The sequence below is a fragment of the Amphiura filiformis genome, chromosome 15 (assembly GCF_039555335.1).
Source record: "Amphiura filiformis chromosome 15, Afil_fr2py, whole genome shotgun sequence".
NCBI classification, from domain to species: domain Eukaryota; kingdom Metazoa; phylum Echinodermata; class Ophiuroidea; order Amphilepidida; family Amphiuridae; genus Amphiura; species Amphiura filiformis.
The window spans coordinates 24,729,501-24,755,671 of record NC_092642.1 but is presented as its reverse complement, the minus strand read 5'-3'; the positions used below and the strand labels follow the sequence as shown (position 1 = coordinate 24,755,671).

The window sequence follows — 26,171 nt, the reverse complement described above, 5'->3', positions numbered from 1 at the left end:
CATACAACGACCAACTGAATAGAGGCTGTGTATATGACGTATCATCCCGTAAATATGACGGACTACTCAAATGCATTCAACAAAAGCATGATTGCATCTACCGCGACAGTTCGTTTCACACACATAACAAAATGCACTACGATCAAATAGGTTGATGACAACATTTGATTGAATGGACTGCACTGCGCCATGATTACGGGGAAGAAACCGGTTCAAATCCTTTGTTTGGAGCCAATCGATAAACGCAAGGCCGCTTTGGAAGGCACACAATACCCCAATGGCTTTCCATATTACGTGCACTCAACAACTATTCAGTATCGAAGCCCGGTATCGAAGTTACGTAATGTTACTATGTCAACGGGATCACGCGCTTAAGTAATGAACCACGATCGAAACAATCAGTACACAAAAAAGGCATACCAAAATAGCGTGATCGTAATGATCGCCATACAAACAGTACCTCATTTCAAATATTTAGTTTTAGTTTTGGTTTTGGTTTTGGTCACTTGGTTTCCTATTGTCCTGCCTAGCCACTTGAATCACAAGATATCGAACTCATTGTTTCTACCCTTTGTTTAAAACTAAACATTGGTGACAGGTAGTTTCGGTTTTGGTTTCAGTTTCTTATTAGTGGCGTGACGAATAAAATTACAGGATTTTCGAGTTACCTGATCTAAGTATACAAAAGAAATGTTTAAATTTTGCAGTGCAATATTCACGAGCAGAGAAGTCGCACAAAGCAGTCTACATTTGAAAGCATTGATTTAGTTTGAAAGCATTGACTTGAGACTACGAAATAGCCTAAGCTGATTTCACTGTGAAAATATATAGACCATCGAAATATTTCCACAGACATTACAATAGACTATTTACTATTTATGTGCATGTCGCATGACGGAAGATCAATATCATAGAAAGCTGACTTTTATTCAATTTATTTATTGGAGAAGGGAGAGAGAGAGAGAGATCTCCAGGGAAAGAGGTTTTGTGTGTGTGTGTGTGGGGGGGGGGTAAGGGTAAGGGAGAAAGAGAAACAGAGGGGGGGGAGCATTAGAAGTGGGAAGGGAAGGAGGGGGGAGAGGGGAGCTCAAGAGTGGAGTGGAATAATAGGGAAGAGTCGATATCGAGTGTGGGAAGGGGGGAGGGAGGAGGTTATATATAGGTGGCGAAGGGAACATAGGTAAGAGGTATGTGTTGTGCTTTCCGGGGAATAATCTAATTCATATCATCTACATCATCATGCATCGTTTATATTTCAGACAAATAAACAAAACACCCCCACCCCCTCAATATATGCATATGATTTCTACATGTAGGCCTCGTATATAGAACTCGGGTGTAATTATAAGGTGTCATGGAAGTGTGCCACCTACGGCAGAGAGCATCAACTGTCGCCCGCGTTGATAGATATCGATAATGAAAATGTTAACACAATAGGCTATTATATACGTATGGTTATAGGCCATTATACTTTTGATTATATATACCCTCTTGTGTCCTCCCAGCACAAAAGTGTTATGAATGCAGACCAGTTCATCTCCACTTTTTAATCCCTTGATTTTTGGTTTCTGAACAAAAGAGAAACCAAAACTAATGATTTGAAATGAGGGAGTGCTTGGGGTCTTTTTATCTTGTCTATTGTTCAGATACAAAAACGCAGGGGATTCAGTAAGTTTACAGTAATCTGACTTCCAATGTTAACTCTGAAGTACCAATCAGGTTATTTCAATAGAAGGGATGCCTATGCCAATGAAAGCGGGAGAGACAAGGTTATGAAACACCGGTGTTAACACCGGTGTTTTTAATGGTCTAGCGCCCTCTCGTCTGACATTTTAAATTGATCTACATTAATTTGACAAAATGCATGCCAATCCGAATGTCAAAGTCCACGTTTTTCTATAAAAACGTTGAAAATAAGCCCTTAAATCACAAAAGGTCCGATTATGAGCCTGTCGCACCCCAATGCACTTGTGCAGGGCCACAGTGTCGCCCTTCCCTCGTATCAATGTTTATCTCCCTATTTTGCTTCCTCCTGCCCCCCCCCCCCATGATCAGTCTCCCCACTCCCTCCCCGGTCCCAACTCTCTCCTCTCGAGTTCTTCTCTTTCTAGTCTTTCCGTCTCTCCCTCTCTTCTCTTTCTTCCTCACCCCCTCCCACTCTCACTTGTTCAGTCTCAAGTATCTCCCTCCCTCCCCCTCCCTTGCGAAATTTATCAGTACGATCCATGACTGAAAATAAGCTCTGCAAAAATAGACATTTAAAATAAACCCGAGTCTTGCATATAGGCCCAACCAATTATCAGATTAGCTTGCCATTGGTACGAATGAATAGAATACATTATCTTTGCTCCAATGCAATTCTTTTGTATCGCATTTCAATATAAAACATGATTACCAAATCACCACTTGTACGCGCCTCATTGGGAGATATTTGACTATTTTAGACGCTCGTTTCATCGCCAATATGAAAGACTTTTGCTTATAACTTGGCAACATGGTTAGTATATATTTCAACGCAAGACAATTTTTACGATCCACTTACGTCTAGGCGTAAGTGCATATACACCAAACACAAGTCAATTGAAGCCGTACAATTTACCGCGAATTTAGGACCGTAAAATTTAGACTCTTCTTTTGTCTAGATTAGCACCCAACCGCACATCTCAAGGTTTTATGTCAAAAATCAATATAACTTACCAAAACGAAAACTGAAATTCACGAGCTTTTTTTTAAAGTAACTAACAAAAGGCTATAATAAAAGATTGGTCACACCTGGGAGACTACCACTTCAGAATAACAATGACTTACAAAAACGGATACGGTTACGGAAACAGTAACTGAAAAGATAAAACGACGGTTGGTTCCGATACCATCACGGAGTTACGTAACTACTTCGTGGTCTGATAGTTATATGATCAATGGTCTGATCTACTTGGGTTCGATCCTTTAAAGAAAAGAAAAAATAGCTGATCATTTATAATGCATAAATGAATAAAGTAATGTAGTTACGCAATTTGAAACATTGAGGCCGTTCTATTTTTCAAAGGTCATTTAACTGTTAAATGCAGTGGAATATATCACGCATTGCCTATTTATCTAAAAAAATAAGAAAATTAAAATTAAATAAAAAAAAATCCCAATATTCGTTCGTAAAATGGGGACAAAATCCAAAAACATTTCTTGACCCTTCTTCACATAAAAGGTTAAAAAAGCCGTGTAATCAATATCTTTTTAAAAACATACCAATGTATTGCTCTCATCGCAAGGATTTAGATAAAGTATAGTTTAACGTCTATTCGACACACAGTCTGTTATCGAGTTATAGGCAAAAGGGTCAAATTTAAACCACAGGGTCCACAGGCGTCTACAGTTGAAAAATGCTTCAATTTAAATCCAACAGGTCTCGTATTGTTCCTTTGGCAATTGATTTGGATGTTTTGTTACATAGGTAATATGTAAAATGTGAAATATATTATTATTATTATTATTATTATTATTCATGGTTTATGCAAACACACTCGCAGCTAAAAGCTGAATTGCTGTGAAGCTCACATATAAAAATATACAATATACAACATGCAATAAATATGATATTAAAGAACAAAATTATAACACACATTAGACCGAATGGGCCAAACTCCCTCTCCGCAACCAAAACCCAAGGTGGAAAAGTCCTCTTATAAAAGAGAGGACAAAAGACCCCGGGAAAAGTTTGCAAAGAGGGGGCCTAGTCCCCGGACAAAAACATAACCAATGAGCTGGTAATACAATCTAAAGCATAAATAAACACAAGAGCAATATTGCACATTAGTTAAAATTACATTGTTCAAATGACATATACCATAGCATATAATTATTAAGCATTATTTAACAGGTTGACCATGTAAGGAATTGGGCTGTCACGGTATCTATTTGTGCGCCACCTAGGAAGAGTAAGTTTGTGACCATTTCTAAGCTCACGGCCATGCATTTTCACCCTTTCTTCAGGGAGCCATTCACGAAAAGAATCGGATTCCATGAGTTTTTGAGCAAATTCAAGACAAATTTTTTCTCTTCTTTGTGCAAGTCTCTCAAGTGCGCAAGTTTGGAGCGCCTCCTCATAAGATGATTGTCTGGTCAGACCTAAACTAATTCTACACGCTCGTTTTTGGATGCGTTCAATTGCAAGAGATTGCTCCCTTGTGATAACACCGTGCCATATTGGCACGACATACTCCAACAGTGGCCTAACATAACCTACATAAACAGAAATCATGTCTCTAACGGGAAGGTTGAACCGTTTAAGCGTAGTGAGCATATATAACCTGCTAGATGCTCGTTTTATAACATCTCTTATGTATGTATCCCATTTGAGATCAGAGCTGATCTGGATACCTAAGATTTTGACAACATTGACTTCAGCCAGTTGCTGGTTGGCTATAGTAAGAGGAGATGGGCTCTCTTGTTGTTGTGAAAAACAAACAGTCATTGACATACATTTTTTTGCATTAAGAGACATGTTGTTGTTGTCTGACCAAGTAACAAACCTGTGTAAGTCCTCCTGTATGACACTTTCTTTGCCTATTTGTGAATTTTCTACAATGGTGAGGTCATCAACATATTTCAGCGCCGTAACATGAGAGTCCTGTGCATTAACTGCATCATTTACCAGACATAGAAATGCTGCAGGACCCACAAGTGTACCCTGTGGGACACCTCCGTTTAATTGCTTCCAATCAGATGTGACATTTTTGTACCTCACACAATGAGATCTACAAGATAGAAAATCACAAATCCAAGGAATCAGTTCAGATCTCGCACCCATTTGGAGCATTTTTGAAATGACAACGTTATGGTCCACCCTATCATAAGCCTTACTGAAGTCAGTGATCACAATTCGTCGTCCGTATTCCATAGTGGCGTATAGTGGGGCGCCGCGAATAAACAACTTTTCGAGAAAATCGGGTTTGAAGAAATGCCAATTTAAAATCGAGTTGTGTAAATCAGACATTCATTATATTTTGTAAATGATGTGAAATTTCTGTAGTAAACTAAATAGATTTTATTGTTATATATTTTTCAAAAGAAATAAATACATACTTTTGCTGGCAAACTGACAATAAAACTATACGTCACTATGGAAAACGAACAAAACGCAATACCCTAACCTTACGCGTTGACCATACGCCACTTTTTATACACATTTTATAATTATGAAATATCGGCAAAAATGAAAAACATCGTATTCCATAGTGGCGTATAGGTCCGATACGCGTACGCCACTATGACATACGATGTTTTTCATTTTTGCCGATATTTCATAATTATAAAATGTATAAAAAGTGGCGTATGGTCGATACGCCACTATGGAATACGAAAATGTCACTTTGTAACTATACGCCACATTTAATTAATTAATTACTAATTAATTAGCTAATTATGACTGATGAGACTTAGAAAAAATGAAAGAGAACATCATTAAAGACATATGTGCCAATTTAAAAAAAAATGATCAAAAATCACTATACGCCACTATGGAATACAGCCGACGAATTCGGCTCAAATTCTTGGGCTTATCTGCATGTATGTGAAGGTTATCAAGTAACTTTGCTAGATAATGTGTTGTGGAGCGCCCTTTCCTGTTGCCAAACTGGTTACTGTCAAGAATTGGCTCAATGTCTTGCATGAGCCAGCCAGTTATGAATGATTCAGCGGTTTTCGCAAAATGATCCGTGAGCGAGACTGGCCGCAGTTTATCCCAGATTGGATGCGCAGTCTTGGGTATCGGGACTACTATAGCTTTCTTCCACTGGTGGGGCACAATACCGCACTTAAAAGAGGAGTTCAAGATGATGGCCAAGGGAGAGCTCAACTCATAAGCGAATTCACGTATAATGGATGACGGTATACCATCGGGACCACTAGCTTTCTTGGCACCAATCTTACGCAACTTGTTAAACACATCCCATTCACTGATTGTAGGCAATAGAGGTGTGGGTCTGAAGGATGGAAGAGTCTCAAACTGTAAAGGAGTCAAATCCTTGCCTATCGACACAAAGTGGCTATTAATACTGTCAGCAACCATTTTAGGTTTTGACGCATCAACACCAGGGGGAGGTTGAATCATTTGCTGATTCTTATTGTGTGTAGTCATGATTTTGATTTGACGATACCATGCAGAGGGATTTGACTTCTTGAGTCTTTGGACTCGGCCATGGTAGAACTCTTGTTTTGCCTTAATTATTGCTCTTGTAAAATACGGCAAAACATGGTGTTATGTTGATGAAAAAATGTATTTCCTACCTTAAATAGTATTTTAGTAATAGAATTTATGCATGAGTGGTATAAAACAAATATTAACTGTCTTAAATTCGTGTAATGGTCGAAATATAATCACTCGGTCAAAGATGTATTGTTCCATTCCACTCGCCGTTCCGGCTCGTGGAATGGAACAATCCATCTTTCACCTCGTGATTATATTTCGACCATCACACTCATAGACAGTTAATATTTGTATACTATACTATACTATACTATACTATACTATACTATACTATACTATACTATACTATACTATACTATACTATACTATACAACTTAGTTCATATTTGGAGAGTGATGTGGATTTGTGTACATTCGATGCTATAAGGACATCTTCTATTTGACAACTTACTCTGATCGAAAAAAAAATGGAAACGTTTTTAGCACCAAATTGTAACGACCTCTATGGTCATCAGCGTTGAGCACTATATAGTTAATTTTTTCTTTTAAATAATTTTAAAGTGGAGATAACTGACCCCATTACTAATTCATTGACTGCCCGTTTCACATCATAATGTATCTCATAATTATTATTTAATCATATCCATTAATTATACGAGTATTATATATTATTATAATGACTGTTATAATGACTATTATTATAAAATAAGAGCGCCATGAGCTGATATGAAATTAGGCAATAGGGTTAATGATAAGGCTTAAATATCATTCTTTAAATGTATGAGAAAAAACAAAAGGCGCGCGGCCTACAGGTAACAAACAGTTTTAGCCTTAAGGTGGTACTACACCCCCTGATAAATTTCGTGACTAATTTTGCATTTTTCTCTCTTATCATAAATAACGTACCGCGTTTCATGAGTCACTGAAATTCCAGTGTAGTAACTGGATTCATTGCCCCTATAATATACATTACTTTGGTTACAAGTGTTATTATTTTTTGAGAAAAAAATGAAAAAAAAATCACAAATTTATCAAGGGGTGTAGCACCACCTTAAATAAATAAATATCATTATTTTTTATTACTTGCCGTGGTTTCCTTTCATTCTTCCAAGCTTGCTCTTCGTATGTTGTTCCCTGCTTTACTTATTCATTATCTTTGTTAATGTTATTTGATTTTATTCATTATTCGCTGTTAATTTCATTATGGTTTATTATCTGTCGTATTTATACCTGCATTGAAAATACAGCTATTGGTATTGATTGATTATATTATTTCGTCGCCTGCATTCCATAGTGGCGAATAGTGATTTTGGTCATTTTGTGAATATTGGCAATATGCTTTTAAGGATGTTTTGTTTGATTTTGATAAGTCTCAGCAGTCAGCTGTAAATTGCGTCTAAGACTTTTTTCTTCTTTTTTTTAAAAATTTAATTTAATTTACTTTTTTATCTATATATTTATTTAGGGTGGATCGGACTACGCCAATCAAACAATTGTTTAGGCCTAATCTGAGATCAATTTTTATCAAAATCAGAGAGTCCCCTGTAGAATCCAATTTTTGACATTTTACCCTTTTCCCGAACTCAAGAACTGTACATCGGAGATATGTTAACTATACTTTTTTGAATTTTTATGACGAGAGAAATACATTGGTATGGTTTTAATTAAGATTTGACCAACTTACAAAATTTCACCCGCTGCATAAGCGGCTATTTTGGATTTATGCAAATTAGGCACTGTTCCACTACAGGGATTTTCGAGGACCATTGATATTTTGTTAAGTATGTTTTTTTTCTGAAATAAATAGTGATTAAATGGATTCTGTTGCAATAAGTGGTGGGTGATTCCATACTTAAACTTGCCTAATAATAGAATATATAGCCTATAGGCCTATACGTTATATTCTATATTATACTATACAAAACAACTTAGTTCATGATTAATATTTACATTTGAATCATATTTGGAGAGCGATGTGGCTTTTTGTACATTCGATGCTATAGGGGCAACTTCTATTTGACAACCTACTGTGATCGAAAAGAATGGAAATGGTTTTTAGCACCAAAATTGTAACGACCTCTATGGTCATTAGCGTTGAGCACTATGTAGTTTATTTTCCCTTTTAAATAATATTAAATGGAGGTAACTGACCCCATTACTAATTCATTGACTGCCCATTTCACATCATAATGTATCTCATATCCATTAATTATACGACTATTGTATATTATTATAATGACTGTTATATATTATTATACAATAAGAGCGCCATGAGCTGATATGAAATTAGGCAATAGGGTTAATGATAAGGCTTAAATATCATTCTTAAAATGTATGAGAAAAAACAGCTGATATGAAATTAGGCAATAGGGTTAATGATAAGGCTTAAATATCATTCTTAAAATGTATGAGAAAAAACAAAAGGCGCGCGGCCTACAGGTAACAAACATTTTTAGCCTTAAGGTGGTACTACACCCCTGATCAATTTCGTGACTAATTTTGCATTTTTCTCTCTTATCATAAATAACGTACCGCGTTTCATGAGTCACTGAAATTCCAGTGTAGTAACTGGATTCCTTGCCCCTATAATATGCATTACTTTTGTTACAAGTGTTATTATTTTTTGAGAAAAATGCAAAAATAGTCACAAATTTATCAAGGGGTGTAGTACCACCTTAAATATCATTATTTTTGATTACTTGGTTTCCTTTAATTTTTCCAATCTTTATCTTCGTATTATTGTTCCCTGTTTTACCTATTCATCATCTTAATGTTATTTGATTTTATTAATCTATTCGCTGTTATTTTCATCATGGTTTTATCTGTCGTATTATTTATACCTGCATTGAAAATACAGCTATTGGTATTGATTGATTATATTATTTCGTCGCCTGCATTCCATAGTTGCGTATAGTGATTTGGGTCATTTTGTGAAAATTGGCAATATGTTTTTAAGGACGTTTTCTTTCAGCAGTCAAAATAAGCGTATTAATTTATAATTAATTTAATTTAATTTAATTGGGCGTATCGTTACAAAGTGAAATTTTGTGTTTTTCATAGTGGCGTATCGACCACACGCAACTTTTAATACCCATTTAGTAATAGTAAACAAATTAAGAAGTATCGGCAAAAAAAACCAACAAAACATTGCATGTCATAGTTACGTGCACCTCGCTTCATTGCATAGTAACGTTTCAGAACAATAAGCCACTATGGAATGAAGCCGACGAAAAGTAACGCCATAGGGATTACACGGCGACCGTGGTATAATATGTTACCGTACACAAAGAATGAGCCGTAAATTCCTCCCCCTGTAAATTTTGTTTTATTTCGTGTTTAGAAAATATATATCATAAGCTTCAAAATGGTATATCATTTGACTTCAAACGATATCCAGAAGCGGGGTTATGGTTTGCTCCTTCAACGAAATGGTATCTTTTTTCGTGTCTACATGTGTCTTTTTTCCACATTGCTTGTAATATCAAACAGTCATAATTGATGATCATTTCAAATTATCCCTAAGTCAACGAGGTTCAGGTATCCTCTTATTGTTAATTGTTGGTTAGACATAGCTAGACAATGCTTTGTAACCCTCCACTTGAACAGGATTTAGCCAAAGCAAACAAAGACCAGAGCTATTAAGAATTATATTGACATTTAAGGTAGAAGCTTATAATCCGCCTCAACAATAGGATTATTGATTGGTTTAAAAGGAGATACATGTCGCGCCAACTATGAATACGACCTTCATGCACATTTTACACTGTAACTCAGAATACATTTTAGGACATTAACGGCAAAAATTTCACAACAATTACAAAATATAATGATGTCTGATTTGCACAACTCGATTTGATATTGGCATTTCTTCAAATCCTATTTTTTCGAGAGGTTATTTATTTGCGGTACTCTACTATACGCCACTATGGAATGCAGCCCCCTCAAACCCCACACATTTATCACGCTAGTGCCAAAACTACCAAAGTCCAAAATGATTAATACGTGGCACACTGAGTTATGGGCTCTACCCCGTAGATATGCCTTTTTTCCATGTTGGCCCCAAAGGTCAAAAGGCATGGGCCCCAGCGGCCCTAATGTAAAAAGTACCAAGCATTCTGTTTCTCAGCAGTTAAAGCAGCCTCAGGGCCTTGAGTTGGTACAGTAATAGCCCTAAGGAATCATGGCATAATATTTTCCAACATACCTATTTCGTTCCGGATCTTCAAAAATTGAATTGTGAACGGTCCATTCCGAATTTTCTCCACTTTCCCTGGCAGAAAACATATTGAAATGTATTGAAAGTAATCACAAACACGAGCGTTATTCAGTTGGTCAGTTCAGAGCCATGTCAGGCTGATTAGTGACAACTATTATTATGTTTGGTGCAACATCTCAACGCATTGTAGCTATATTCATATAATGAATACATATTGGAAAACGTTACTAATATTCATGAGATTGTACAGTCAGTGTCCAGTTCCCAAAATTGGGTATATGGTCGAATCCAACGAAAAGTGTACACGGCATGTTCAGGGCCATAACTTAAAAGTATTAATCAATTGGCATTCGTTTTTGTATTGTGTTTATTCGCCTTGATCATACGCTTCGCGCCATATATAATAAGACCCCTTCTGTGAAAAACTTAGACACAGATACCCCAAAACATGCTATTTTTACCCATTTTTTCAAAATATTTCTTAAAGTATTTTTAAAAACATCTAAATCAGTTATGAAAAGAAGTCATTGGATTGAATCTAAATTGATTTCCTGAAAGGTGTGTATTCAAAGATTGCCTGTTCAATTTTTCACATATTTGTACATAATCATGAATTTTTTGTGATAATTTTTTGAGTGGTATTTTTTTACATTACCTACGAATACAATTTTTCATAGCACTAGATATATCTTTAAAAATGGAAATCACTAATAAATGCGCAATTGATACAAGCTTTGATATGTCCAATACTGAAATGCATTGCATTCGGACATCTTTATTATTGTGTTTAGCTGCCAGAAATTCTAAATGGCACAAAGGTAGGTTTGGTAAAAATATGCATTACCTCCGAATACATGTTAAAAGCTGTGCCATTTCCACAAAATGAGAGAATAGTAAACAATAGTTAAGCAATAGGTGCAGGGTAATACACTCTTTATTTCTACCAAGTTTCAATAACCTGCGTTTAAATATTTCTGAGATGTCAACAATAAAAGCAAGTATTCGTAGGTAAATTTCGGTAACCGAATGTTACCTGCGAATACACTTTGACATCATGACAGTATTGTGAAATTGGTACATAACGAAGGCCTGTATGTTTGCTATCAAATCATATGTCAATGAAAGTTGCGAATTCACATACATGCCCACCATGCAAAACTGAATACGGCTTAATTGGTGAAAAATATGTACTGAAATAGACGACGGTCTGCTCATTTGAAAGAAAATCAGATTCAAAGAAGATTAGAAGGGGATGAATACTTGGATTTGTCAGCTGTCATGTGTGCTTCATTTTAAATGTTTACCGACCTTCTGGCTTCTGAGTAATTTGTGTCCAAATTGATTTATTCGAAGGTAACTTTTGACGTTTTCGCTAAGGTTACCTACGAATACCATGGAAAAAACGACTGTTCTCATTGTCTCATGATCTAGACAACACATTGATGGACCCTAGTATAAAGCTAATTGTAGTTGCCCTCAAACGAAAGGCCACAAGACGTAACTGACTCCAAGATGGACTTCACAAGTCTGCAATAACGGTTTTAAGCGATTTGTGTGCAATTAAGCAAATTAAAGTCACTTTAGTGCCTTTGTTTCTTACTTCAATCCTCTTTCAACCGCTGTGAACCGACATTATTAATACATGATAGGGTCTAAAGTATCAATAAACGCACATAAAGAAAATAATATATTCAAAGTGCTTTATAAAATGAAGTTTTGATTGCGATATCCACCAAAAGTCTAATTCTTACCTACAAATACTGAAATGTTACTTACGAATACAGCATAATACATGACATGTGTAATGAAGTGTCCCTACCAATGGAAATTAATGGTCAAAAACTTTAAGCGGTACCCCAGGACACTATTATTACCCATATACGGATTCATTCAACAATTATTTATTATGTAAAATTGCTGATTAACTACTTGTATATCAAAATGAAGTGGTCAAAATCTTGCTAAAAGCATCAAAATCTTTTGATCTAAGGTAATAGCATTTATTCAATTGGACGTACCATCTGAAAGAGATCTAAAAACTACCATTTTATTAATTCATTACCATAATAGCAAAATTTAAACCTATAAACTCAATATAGATATTGTTAAATCGCTCATGTTACCTACGAATACCCGGGTTTCTTCACCTTTTCATTGTATAAAGCGTTAGGTGTATGCGTATAATGCCTAATATTCTTGAAAACATATATCATACTCGTTCTTATACAATGTGTAAATTGATTCATACTCATTTGATAAATAAAATACAGAAACTGACCTAAGCTTCATTTTCAAAAATAAACTAGCATAAATTGACTAAGATCATATTGATCGCGTTATAAAAATAAAAACAAATATTTTCTGGTTGAGCTAGCATTTTCCTGACACCCTGTGGTCTACATTACACGAAAAAAAGCGTTAATGGGAATATTCCATTTGTTTTAGGCTGATTAGTATTGCGATAGTGAAAGCATCCTAGTGGTATTCGTAGGTAACATTGGGTTTTGATATCACATTTACTATCACACGTCCTGGATTTATTTTTCAAGATTAGTAATGGCACTTTTGGTTCCTATAAGGCCAATATGTCATCAATCAATGGGCAAAAGGAAAAAATTGTGGAGACATTTTTATTTCGGACTTTTATTTTTGGCCCGTGGACACTTTTGGTTGGATTCGACCATATGCCCATGTCTGCTGGATTTTGTTTTCCCTCAATAATAGGGAAGTCAACCTTATGCACTTTGGATACTAGGATGTTAGCCTGATATAACTATAAAGAAAATTAATTAATTTCTAGTGGGAGTTCCCCACATTTCCTCAAATGTCTAACTAGACGGTTTATTATTACGATTTGAAATATTAATCGAACACGTATGCGATTTGCATAACGCAGTACGTACATACAGCCCCCCCACATCAAAGGATCGTACCGTATTACTACTGTAAGAGTAACACCCATTGGCGCTGGTTGTAAATTCCAATTTTCTTTGCATTACCTCATTTTTTCGGCTCAAAATTAACGGTTTCTTTGCATAGCTTGTTTGATTAGCTTGTCCAAAATAGGGAAAAAAACTCGTGGCAAGAGGAAAACCTGACGTAAGTGAACCACAAGATCTAGGTCGTGTTTCCATCCATGAATCGAGTTTGAACTTTGAAATAAAAGTCTGTATAATATATATGTAAAAATGACTTTTTGATACAATTTTGCTCGCTTGGAACAACAACAAACAACGAATAGTTTGCCATATCTCAGATGTATCGTTACATGGGTAGCATAATCACAAATATCAAGTTAAACAGAATTCGATGGGCTAAAGGCTGAGCTGTGTATATCGCAAAATCAATTAATTGGGCTAATTCGATATTGGTGGACACAGTATGAAGTATCATTTTATGGACGTACCATCAAATTGTAATCAACTCCGCTATAATGTATAATGATAATATAGAGGTCATAAATCTCAATACCGATGTGTTAAAGTATAATATTGTTTACAAGCAAATTGTGAGGTGATGATTGCAATATAACGGATCTTGTTTCAGTCATTGACTACTTAAACCAACCTGTCATAGACAGGGCCGAATAATTTGTGCAGAAATATATTGCAAAATATAAATAAACATATATGGCCCAACATGTAGACTTAGGTTTGCATTAACATTATCTTTTTTTTCTGTAGCAAAACCATATATTTTGCTGAATATTTGCTGACATATGTAATATGTGGAGAAAATTTAATTGCGAGATAATTCTCGCGTTTCACAATACGATGCGCCTCCAGCGGTCGCTGGGTCGAAGCCAAAATACGCAGTGCATCATGGGAAAATGAGTCGACATCCAAAGCTCGCGTAATACGAATACAATACAGAAACTTGCATCATTGTGGGTTTAAATGTCATTATAATGGTATGTTACATGCGAATGCACACTAAGACAACAATATACAACTATAGTAGATCCATTTTCTATAATTATATTGATTACAGGGAATCCTGTTTTCAACATATTTATTATCACACTCGCGTGAAAATTTAATAGCAGCTAGAACGGCGATGTCGACTCTGGAGTCGAAAATTTGACTGCCAAAAGCAACCGCTGGCGGCGCATCGTATTGTGAAACGCGAGAATTGAGTGGAGAAAGTGAATTAGTAAAAATTGATGGGCCCCGGAAACATGTAGACATGACACTTTGAAAAGTCATCAAATTACCATTAAGTTATAGTCCACAATTGAGATATATTAATGACGTTTGTTCCTTTGAGGCTGCGGTATAAGTATTTGTGACATTCTAAATGAATCTGTAGATTATTATACTAATCTGTATAAATCAAAAGAAATAGAAGATAAAGATATTGATGCCTACATTAACAAAACTCGTGTAGAAACATTATCAAATGAAGAAACAATCGAATGTGAAGGGCTACTAACAATTGAAGAATGTACAAAAGCAGTACACACACTTAAACTTAATCGATCACCCGGAATTGACGGATTAACTCCCGAATTTTATAAATGTTTTTGGTCTGATATAAAGGAAATGGTTACGAACTCCCTAAATGAAGGTTTTGAAAGAGGTACATTGTCATTCTCTCAGAGACGAGGGATTATCAAGCTACTTTACAAAAAAGGTGATAAAAACAATTTGGATAATTTTCGACCTATGACTTTGTTAAATGTGACCGTACAGCACGAATGAGCCGTAAATGTCCTCAATTGTATTATGAGTTATAGTGTAAAATGGGCATGAAGGTCGTATTCATAGGTACCTCAATTTGGTGCTACGTGTACCTCATTTAATGAGATACACGTAGCACCAAATTGAAATACCTATGAATATGACCTTCATGCCCATTTTACACTGTAACTCAGAATACAATTGAGGACATTTACGGCTCATTCGTGCTGTACGGTCACAAATTATGATTATAAAATATGTACTGCTGTGCTCTCAAATCGTGTCCAAAATATTCTTAAAAAGATTATAAGTGAAGAACAATGTGGATATGTTAAGGGTCGTTTCATTGGACAAAACATAAGAATTATTGAGGATGTTATTGAATATTGTAATGGTAAGAATAATGAATGCGCTATATTATTTATTGATTTCCAAAAGGCTTTCGATTCGTTGGAAATAAATTTTCTGTTGAAGTGTCTAAAAGATTTGGTTTTGGCTCGCAATTTTTAAAATGGATAAAAACCATTTATGCTAATATAAATAGCTGCATTTCAATGAATGGATGGTTATCAAGATCATTTGAATTAAAAAGAGGTATTCGTCAAGGCTGTCCATTATCGGCCCTATTATTTATTATGGCGGCGGAATTTATGTCAATAAATTAATATTAAAGATAATGTAGATATTAAGGGTGTCTCTTTCAAAGAGGATCCAGACCTACAAATTAAAATTGTTCAACTAGCAGATGACACCACTGTATTTGTAAATGATATGGATTCTGTTAAAAATGTTATGGAAGAAATTGAGAAGTTCAGTTTTCTTTCAGGAATAAGTATTAACAAACAAAAACTGAGGGAATGTGGCTGGGAATAAATAAACCCTCGAATTTAATTCCAGATTTTAAATGGACCGAAGGTCCAGTGAAATGTCTTGGTTTATATTTTGGGAAGGATAAGAAGATTACTGAGGACCTTAACTGGAAACCGAAATTGACCAAATTGCAAAAAACCTTAATTAGCTGGAAAGCGAGAAAACTAACATATTATGGTAAAATAACGATTATCAAAACGTTGGGTATCTCACAAATACTTTATAATGCCAGTAATCTAAATGTACCAGAGTATGTTGTTAAGAACGTAAACAAACAAATTTTTAATTTCCTTTGGGGTTCAGAAAGAAAAAAGGTTAAAAGAAAAACAATAACAGGTTATATGGAATATGGTGGTTTGAAGATGATAAACTTAGAGCATCAAATAGCTGCTTTAAAAATAAAATGGATTGCTAGAATTTTAGATGGAAATAACAATAACGCTATATGGAAGAAAATATCACAACATTGGTTCAAACAGCTTGGTGGCTTGTCTTTAATACTCGAGTTTAATTGTAATACGAAAGACATAAAAGAAATCGTGTATGACAAAATGCCTCTGTTCTATAAAGAGGTTTTAAAAGCTTGGTATACACTGCAAAACAGACAAGGAAAAACATTTCTGTAAACAATAATACTGTATTATGGGGCAATACAAATATAAGACATAAAAATAAAGTTCTTTTCTTTAAGGAATGGATTGATGCAGGTGTAATACGCATGAAAGACATTGTTATAAATAATAGGTTTTAAATTTAAATGAACTATCTCAAATTATCAAAAATCCACTGAACATGTTCTTATTTCACAAATTAATTCATGCGATTCCGGAAAACTGGAAAAAAGAGGTCAGGAGTAATTCTATGCCCTCCTGTAAAGAAAAATCGTTCACTATTTTTGAATTTCAGAATAAGCAATTTAAACATATATCCATTCTTGAAACGAAAGAAATTTATAGTATGTTAAATACTGATCTGGAGAAGCCTGTGTGTATTCAGTATTGGGAAAAACATGGTGTGTATGCATGAGTGTGGGAAAAGGTATTTCAATTTAAAATTCGAAACAGAATTGAAAATAGATTGGGGCAATTCCAATTTAATGTGTTATACAATCTTATTCCATGTAAAAGGAATTTGTATTTATGGAAACTTAGTAATTCAGATACATGTGACTTTTGTAATAGTACAGATAATTTGGAACATTTCTTTATGTGTTCAAATAACAACGTATTCTGGATTAAATTTTCAAACTTTATTTGTCAAATGGAAAATTGCAACTTGTTTAAAATAAACCTGGAAAACATTTTATGTGGGTGGGATATTGAAAATAATGAAAAACATTTAGCTAATATTTTAATTGTTTTGGGGTGTTTTGCTATTTACAAATCTAGAATAATATACAATGATACTGGAAAATCTGTACCTATATTGATGTTATTTATTCAGGAAATAAAATGAATTGATCAAATAATGTTGAATACAAAACGAAAACTGAGGATAAATATAGATAAAGAAAAATGGAATTATAGTAAAATATATTGGAATATTAAGTAATGATACTACATTTATAATAATGGTAAGAAGAAAGAAAAAGATAAAGAAAGAATATAGAAAATTTCATAAATAAAGGCGTAAGCTAGACAATTTATTTGTCAAAGATTAAAAAAAAAAAAAAAAAAGTATTTGTGGGTCCAACCTCGGGAAGATGTGGGGAGCTCCCGCTAGAAGGTGTTTATCAAAATGACAGCTAACATACATTAAATGATATTCTAAGCCCTAAAATTGTCTGCTTATGGAATACCTTGATTGTACTATCGAGAGTAGTCGATGTTCAAATGAGGACAAATTTCAGGACGCTTTATACATTATAGGCCTCCAACAAATAGAGTTAGCTCATTAACCAGGAGGGTGAGAGTGCATAAGGGCAATGTCAGATTGGTGGTCACACCGACCGACATCACCCATTGCACTATGAGATCTTTGAATTGTTGTATTCTATGACGTAAAACACATTTCGATTTAGACTTCTTTTAGTGTTCACCACAATACAAAACAAAGTTACTGAGGTACACGAATATGATTGTAATGTATACGAGTGGATATTCATACGTAGTGGTAGATAGAATGAATTAAAGTTTTAACTTCAACACTACACTATTTTTCGCTCACCTGGAACATTTTCACTAGTCCGACTAGCGTCTTCAGCAGATGGTGATGTCTACCTTACAAAGGTGTTTCTGAGAAGCTACGCAGAGCGTTCTGGACTGCAGGAGTTTCAACCACCTTCAAACCTCAAAATACACTGAGGAGTGCGCTTGTAGCCCCTAAAAACAAGACAGAACCCATTAAACAATCTGGGATTGTGTATCAAGTCGAATGTGCTGATTGGAACGCGAGTTATATCGGCGAGTCTGCCAGGAAGCTTGAGAAAAGGCTCAGTGAAAACAAGTCTACTGCTAGTAGCTCCTAATCAGCAGTCAGAGAACATGAAGTGAGACCTAAAGGTCACCAGATTGATTGGGAAAACGTCAAGGTGCTCGAACGGGAGCAAAAAGAGAGTTCTTGAAGCCATACAAATAAGGACTCAAAAACCGAGACTAAATCGTGACCAAGGACTAGAAATAGATCCTATTTGGGATACCTGCTGATGCCCGGGGGGGCGTCGCTACATCGTAACATCCTGTGACGTCATTCTGTTAATCATATGACGTCATCAGTGTGAGATATTCAGATTATAGACAAGATATCATCACAGCATCACCATCTGCTGAAGACGCTAGTCGGACTAGTAAAAAAACGTTCCAGGTGAGCGAAATATATAAACTGCTCAAATAAAGAAAGTCCGCAGTCATGTAACCCGTCCTACACCAAAACCTGATCTTGTTATGAAAAATTGATTGATACGGTTGTGTGCAGAATCTAGTTAGCTCTAATTTGATACCAAATTTGATACCAAACACTCAAAAGTGACGAAGACTGATACCAGTTTATGGCATTTGGTGCATTTTCAAAAGTTGCAAATCAAAACGATAACGCGGTCAAAATTGCTTAGCGTGGCAATGTGGTCAAGCTTGCTTGCCCACGATGAACCCATGTCGACTATCCCAAGTGCGCGCTTTATTCAATTGTTAATTTAAAACGCATGGATTGCTACAGTGCTTTACTGATGAATACTAGGGCACGATGCGATCGATATGACCTAGCGGTTGTTTCGGGCTATGTCAATGGTCGCGCTGTGCCATTCACCACTACAGCTCCGCGTGGTCCATTTTTAATTTGCAACTTTTGAAAATGCACCAAATTTCATATACTGGTCTCAATCTCTATGAAATTTAGAGTTTTGGTGGCAAATTTGGTATCAAGTTGGAGCTAACAAGATTCTGCACACGACTTTATCAATTAAATGTTCATAACACGATCGGATTTTGGTGTAGGACGGGTTACATGACTGCGGACTTTCTTTATTTGAGCAGTTTAGTGTAGCGTTGAAGTTGAAACTTAAATTTATGATTGTAATGCTTCATAACTTTACCACACAACGACTTTATCGAACATGAGTGTAACGAACATGATTCTAATGATTTATAGCTTTACCACAAAAGAACTATATCGAATATGAATGAACTGAACATGATTATAATGAGTTATAGCTTTCCTGTACAACAATATCGAACAACATGAATGAAATGAACATGATTATAATCATGATAATCGTCGGTTTCAAAACATAGTGGAGTACGTGAAGGCCAAAATACGTTTCCGAGCAAAACGTTTTTGAAGGATATGCTATTAGAAACAGAGTCGATACTCTTCCACTGTTATCTCTTAGTATCCCGATTCCATTTGCAATTGACCGTTAAGGTTCCAACTATTAAACTGTATCTTTAATATTTAACAAGGAATAACTATTATAACTAGCTCTAAACCTATTTCACGGTTGTTTGATGGGATCATTTGTTAGTTTTTCAAACAAAACATCATGTATAACCAAATTTTAGGCTTAAACAGCTAAAAGTGATATAGTGCTAATGTATACAGATGCTTTTGAGTCGTTCGCAACTTTAATTTCCCCTCTTTTACAAAATCATTCACTTTTATAGTATTTTTTAAAGCTTTTTTCGGATATAAAATGTATGTGTTAATGCCAAAATTGGTGGCGCTATTTAGTTACTGGAAATTACCCTTTCAACCTTTTAATACAAATAATTCCTTTTATTGTTTGATAAAATATGTTTATAAAATTTCCTTGTTGCTTGTTTCTCCTATTCCAGCTGTTTTAATCACCTAACCCTTGCAAATAAAGAGATATGATTTAGGATAAATAGCGCCATCTATAGTTTGCATTTCGTTAATAATGAAGCCAATTCTATATACATCAAACAGCCGTGATTTACGCCACTATGTGAAACGGAGAATTCGGACATATCACTCTGCGTCACTATGTGTTGCGAACGACGTAATGATTTATAGCTTTACACAAAACAACTATATCGAATATGAGTGAAATGTTTTCAAGAATCCGTTGATCCCTATTTCTTCAAGAACCCGTTGATTCCATCATTTTCTTGATTTACTATCTAGAATAATATTGTACACCTATTTCCTACTTTAATAACATAATTTAATAAATTACAAAAATAAAAATGTTAGCAAATGTATTTTTATATTAAGTATTACAATACATTGATAATATTATGAAGCCAAATCGCGCCCACTTCAAGTGAGTGTGTTTATTATTAAGATGGGTTACATACAATTGACTAGTATCGCCACTCGGTCTCCGCTGATTAATCACAACAGAGTCCTCGATTGTGTTTCAATAAGAAACACCATGTCTAAATCAAGATCCAAGGAGTATTCAGCACATGTGATAGCTTCCGAATGTTAAATGCCTACACCATTTCTTGATGAAGTGAGTCATTAAGGCAAGGGAGGATGTATCAAAGTATTTATTTCTTGGTTGGGCATGTAAAGTGCTGTTGCTGGTCTTCTAGAATCATTGTATGATGCATTTAGATTGCCTATCCATTTGATATGCGTACCAACATGTCTATCTAAGCATCCATGGAATCATTATTGAGAAAGTATTTACGAAAGCAAAATCGTACGAGTACAATGCCAACTGCAGCAAATTCACAAACTGTGATCACAGAGAAGCCGATATAGAGACCAACAGTCCCACCGAGGTCACTGAATAAACTTTCCACCTGCACACGGAGAAGAAGAATAAAAAAGGTGATTTCAAGATGGAAGGAAAGTTGTATATAAACCGAATACATTATCAAAGGAATAGATAAAAAAAGACACCCCCCCCCCAAAAGCCCGTGTTTTATTGTGTCAGAATTGCGTAGTTAAGACGAGTGGGATAGCAGAAGCGATTTTCTTTCAGTTTTAGCCATCTTATTAAAAACAGGGGTAATTTCATTATGCTTAGCAGGTAATCCGTTGAAAATAGCACATCATTTATACATATCCAGAAGTTCACAATTTTGCAGGTGCGTGCTAACATCATGACGATTTGCTTTTTACATGATTAGATCAAATACCGAAAACGTAAAGTTTTGACGATAAAGATTGTGCATGTAGAGATTCAATAAATAAGTTTGGAATATGGTACTAAACAAACCAATACCGTAAAAATTCGATAAATAAGCATATCTGCTTATTAACGAGTTGCTCGGACAAGAACGAAATTTTAGCGTAATTTGTTCAATATTTTTCTTACAACTTACAACAAAATGTACCCCATATATTTTTGGTACAAGGTGGCAATTTTTATAAAGATTGAGTTACGCAGATAACCCCAAAACCTCAAAAAATGAATTAGGTAATTGGGTTATGAGGGTGAAGAAATACAAAGGGCCGGTTGGTGGTTATTTAAATTTCGTTTGTATGCGGTAATAATGATAATTACGTTTACCTCGTAGGCGGGAACGTCTCTAGTAATAGCGTAGTTCAAACCTTCATAAAATATTTCCACTCGGGCTATATTTTCTTTAACTGATTCTGCGTCGTTGATGTCAATAGTCTTTTTTGATATTGATTGTATGTTGCGAAGCAGATGTTTCTAGAAATTTGACAAAAAAGGAAGAACTTAAGGCGAGTGAGATGGCATAAGCCATATTTTTTTCCAGTTTTAGGATTGTTTCATTTTAAAAAGGGCGCTACGCAAGGCACAAAGCCTAGATGTTGATCTACATGCCTCAACACACTTTACAGGTCATGCCAAAACCATTTAACAACAACTCCAGGACTTTGAGGCTTCAAGAGCACACACATTAGACATTCCACATTTGAAGAGCCCACTGACAATAAAATGCCCATCCTACCCAAGCATCCTGCCATAAAACTGCTTTTGTTGCAACCCCCCCCCCCATATATCAGTATTTTTTGTGATGATTTTGGGATGTTTTCTCAAAAGGGGTTTTGCAACAAAGCTCTTCATTTGTCCATCGCATCTAGGATTAGCATCTCCACGGGTTACAACGAAACAATTAGCAGCAAGTTTCTTGTCCAGGGGAATTTTAAGCGAACTCAATTTTTCCACGAGATCGTACTAAAATACCACATGAGTTCGAACCCACAACATCTCGCACCATAGTCGAACGCATTATTGATTGAGCTACCTTGACTAGTTATTTCGTTGAACCTAATGCAGCAGAAACGTCATATTTGGTGTGGAGAATGTATGACATGGATATTTAATATGAAAAAATTCATCGCTTCCTTCCATGAATTAGATTTATGGGTAGAAACTTTATTTTTTAATGATTTCTGTTAAATTTTGACTTTACTGGTTCATTGTCTTCTGTGGTCAAGCTTAAAGCAATAATGTGTGATTTGCATAAAGAATGGATTCCTATTTAATGTTTGTGTTCACTGATCACATTATCCCCTTTTTAATTTTGAGGCAAACAAATGAGGTATAACGAAGAAAATTTCATTCCAGCGCCTACAATGCGTGTACTACGCCCGCCGATCGTATTACCGGTATATGTAATACTGCACGGAGCATTCCGTTCGACGTGTGTACACATCCACGGGACATGTTAGCAAGCATTCGATCCGTGGACTCTGAATAAAACCGGGTCTCCCCGGTTTTAATATAAAAAAAATAAATTTTACTGTTATTAGAGCACTTCAGGCTTAGTCTTTTACGCGGTATTTTAGTACACCATGGCATTATAATTATGCAAAAAGTAGAAATCCGAGTAAAATTGAAGCCAATCACACATTATGAAGTTTAAAACAGCATAATTTATAGGAACTGTCTGCATATATATTAGCAAATATAATTAAACATGCATACTTACAAGATAGACATTTGATGGCCATGCAGATTGTGAAACCGTTTTGACAAAATACCCGGTACTGTGAAAATCAGACGAAAATTAGAGCAACTAGTACTATTTATACTACCGTATTCACTCGATAGTTAGCACATGTGCTTCCTATCGAGGGCTTTTGAAAACGTGCAAAAACGAAAAAAAATGAACAGCGCCATCCACAAAAGTGACAAAAGTGTAAAGGGTTTTGAGCAAATCATCGATACACATAGCTATATACGAACAATTAAACCTACGAATTTGTGTGTTAACTACATTAGCTCAGTTGGTAAAGCGACAGACTTTTAATCATCTTAAGAAGAGCGAACTGAGCAGGAGTTCGAGGCTCGTTATAAACTTTTCCGTTGCTTTTTATTTTGGGGTTTGAGCTTTTCTTGATAAATTTAATCTTTGTTTTTCATTTGGTTTCTTTATCGTTTTTTATTTGCTTTATTTTGTTTTGTTTTTTCTTTTCTTTTCTTTTTCTCCTTTCTTTCTTTTTTGTTCTATTCATACTGGGGTCATGGGTTATTTATTCAAAACATACCTATATACGAACAATTCAACCTGCAAATGTATGTCTGAACCCCATTAGCTCAGTTTGGAAAACGCCGGACTTCGAGACTCGATGAAGGTCAAATCTGTTCAGTATTTCACTATTTAGATTTTTTTTTTTTTCTTGTTTGTTTTACAGGTCTTTTTTTAACTACGAATATAGGCCTACATTTGACAATTCTTGAAGGTTTTTTTTTGTGTGGGCTTTTTATTTATTTATTTATTTATTTTTACCAAAGGAACAATTAGAGATCAGTTGGATTAAAAGTGGAGTGGTTACATAAAGCGCTCCACAGACTCCGAGTATTGTACGTACAATATTGTATGCAACATATCTACGTTATTTAATCTATTGCCATTCTATTTCCAGTAATGTTTAAGTTCTAACGAATGTTTGATGACGAAAAATCGATAATATGTTACATGTAATATCTAGTAGAAATATATTATCGATTTTACGTCATCAAACATTCGTTAGAACTTAAACATTACTGGAAATAGAATGGCAATAGATTAAACAACGTAGATATGTTGCATACAATATTGTACGTACAATAAAAAGTCTGAATACTGCTTAACTCCTTGGTAACTGGATCACGCACCTTTTTGAAGGCAAATAAATACGCTCATTTCGTTCTAATAGACAAAGTGATAATCGGATTACACGTAACACTTCGCTGGCGAATAATTGGATCAACTTTAAAATTTCACCCCTACATCCAATTTCATGCATTTCTACACCCATGCTTGCTACACCTCAATGGCAGACATAGCTGCTGGGACACAATAGAACAATAAATGGCGTTGAATGCCATAGACTTTGTGTTGCGATCATATCGATCGTGGTGCAGAACTCAAAAACGCGATCCAGCTGACAGTGATAATCGGATTACACGTAACATTTCCCTTGCGAATTGTTACGCATAGTCGTGCTAAAAGTCGGTCGATACATGTTGAACTCAGCACAATTCAGAAATACGCGTTTTTTTTTTGAAAATTCTCGGTCAAATAAAAAACTTTTTTTTTTCAGTAATGTTGAATAAAAATGTTGAATAAAAACATAGTTCTTGGATATACATTTGAAAAAAATCCCGGTGTTAAAATTAGGCACGAAATTGTTTCCTGTTTGATTTTGATAGGACTCAGCTTCACCTAGACTGCGGAACTTAGTCCTCAATGAGCGTGTTTATAGTGAATATACCGCATTTTGAGTATACCGTACACGATAATCCTTGTATATGTACCGATACTCTTGCTGTTTATAGTGGGACACAGTTACCGCACAAATTATATACCAACTAACATTACCGCACATTTGCAATGACCCCGAGGTCACAAGGGAATGTGTAAATATTGTGGCGCGAGCTATAAACAGCCCATTCAACAATATGATCATGGCGGTGAACATGTAGCTTCTGTTTTGATAACTCTTGGGGTGAGAATCGTTTCGAATGTCCTGCGCGCATCCTACGCATCATGAAGAAGCTCCTACTTCCGGTAATACCGCACACAATTTATACTGGTGTGTTTATAGTGGGAATATCTCGCAAGAATATCCTTCGGTTGAGAAGGATATCGATGTACCGTACATACATATACTGCTAGTGTTTATAGTGGGCAATTATCCGGATAATCTCTAACCGGGTAGAAATTGTACCGCAATGTACCGCACATCTGCTCCCACTATAAACACGCTCAATGATAGTCAGTCATTTATCTTTTGGTCGTTATCATGATACATCTCCGAGGAGCAATTTCAGACAATTGCTTGGGATTACTGGGGCAGAGGTTAATTTAATCCTTTCATGACCACTGATGCATAGTCAAGTCTGACAAGGACACTCGGCACGAATTGAAAGACCATGTCACTCTCGACAAAAGAATGCATGCATGTCAAAGGTCATACGACACCAATTCGTGTTTGTTATGCTCATCGAAATATGTACAGTAGGTCTGGTTCCCTTCATTGTAATGTCCTTCCATGCTTCTCCAACCCACTTGGTGATCAGAATTCGTCTTTGGCTTGCTGTTATGTCATTGTTGGCGTATTTTTGGCCATTTAATCAGGGACTGGAAACAGATTATTGTGAAGCTATTGTTATCAGATTATCTTTTCGACCTTCGATTGTATGCGAGTTGCGCCGAGTGCGCTATGTTTGAATTTTATTATTTACTCATGTTGCCCTACTAAATATATAAAAAAAAAAAATATTCCAATATCTTTTTTAAGTTATGTAAAAGTGTGTAAAATGTCTATCCTTTGTCGAACACAATTTCTGTGTAGCATGGAAAATCATTTACATAGGATTTTGAAGACAAAATGTGATA

The 26,171-nt window shown here is 35.4% G+C and overlaps 1 protein-coding gene across 1 annotated transcript in view; it reads right to left on the bottom strand.

The window, feature by feature from the left end:
- Positions 1-20,712: 20,712 nt before the first annotated feature.
- Positions 20,713-26,171, bottom strand: part of LOC140171987 (uncharacterized) — a 40,656-nt gene continuing 35,197 nt past the window's right edge. The window contains exons 15-17 of the mRNA XM_072195335.1: positions 23,277-23,334; positions 21,884-22,030; positions 20,713-21,170 (exon numbers count right to left, since the gene is read on the bottom strand). Of these exons, the coding sequence (XP_072051436.1) occupies positions 21,018-21,170; positions 21,884-22,030; positions 23,277-23,334 (358 nt within the window). The 3' untranslated portion in view covers positions 20,713-21,017. The remainder of the gene's footprint in view (positions 21,171-21,883; positions 22,031-23,276; positions 23,335-26,171) is intronic.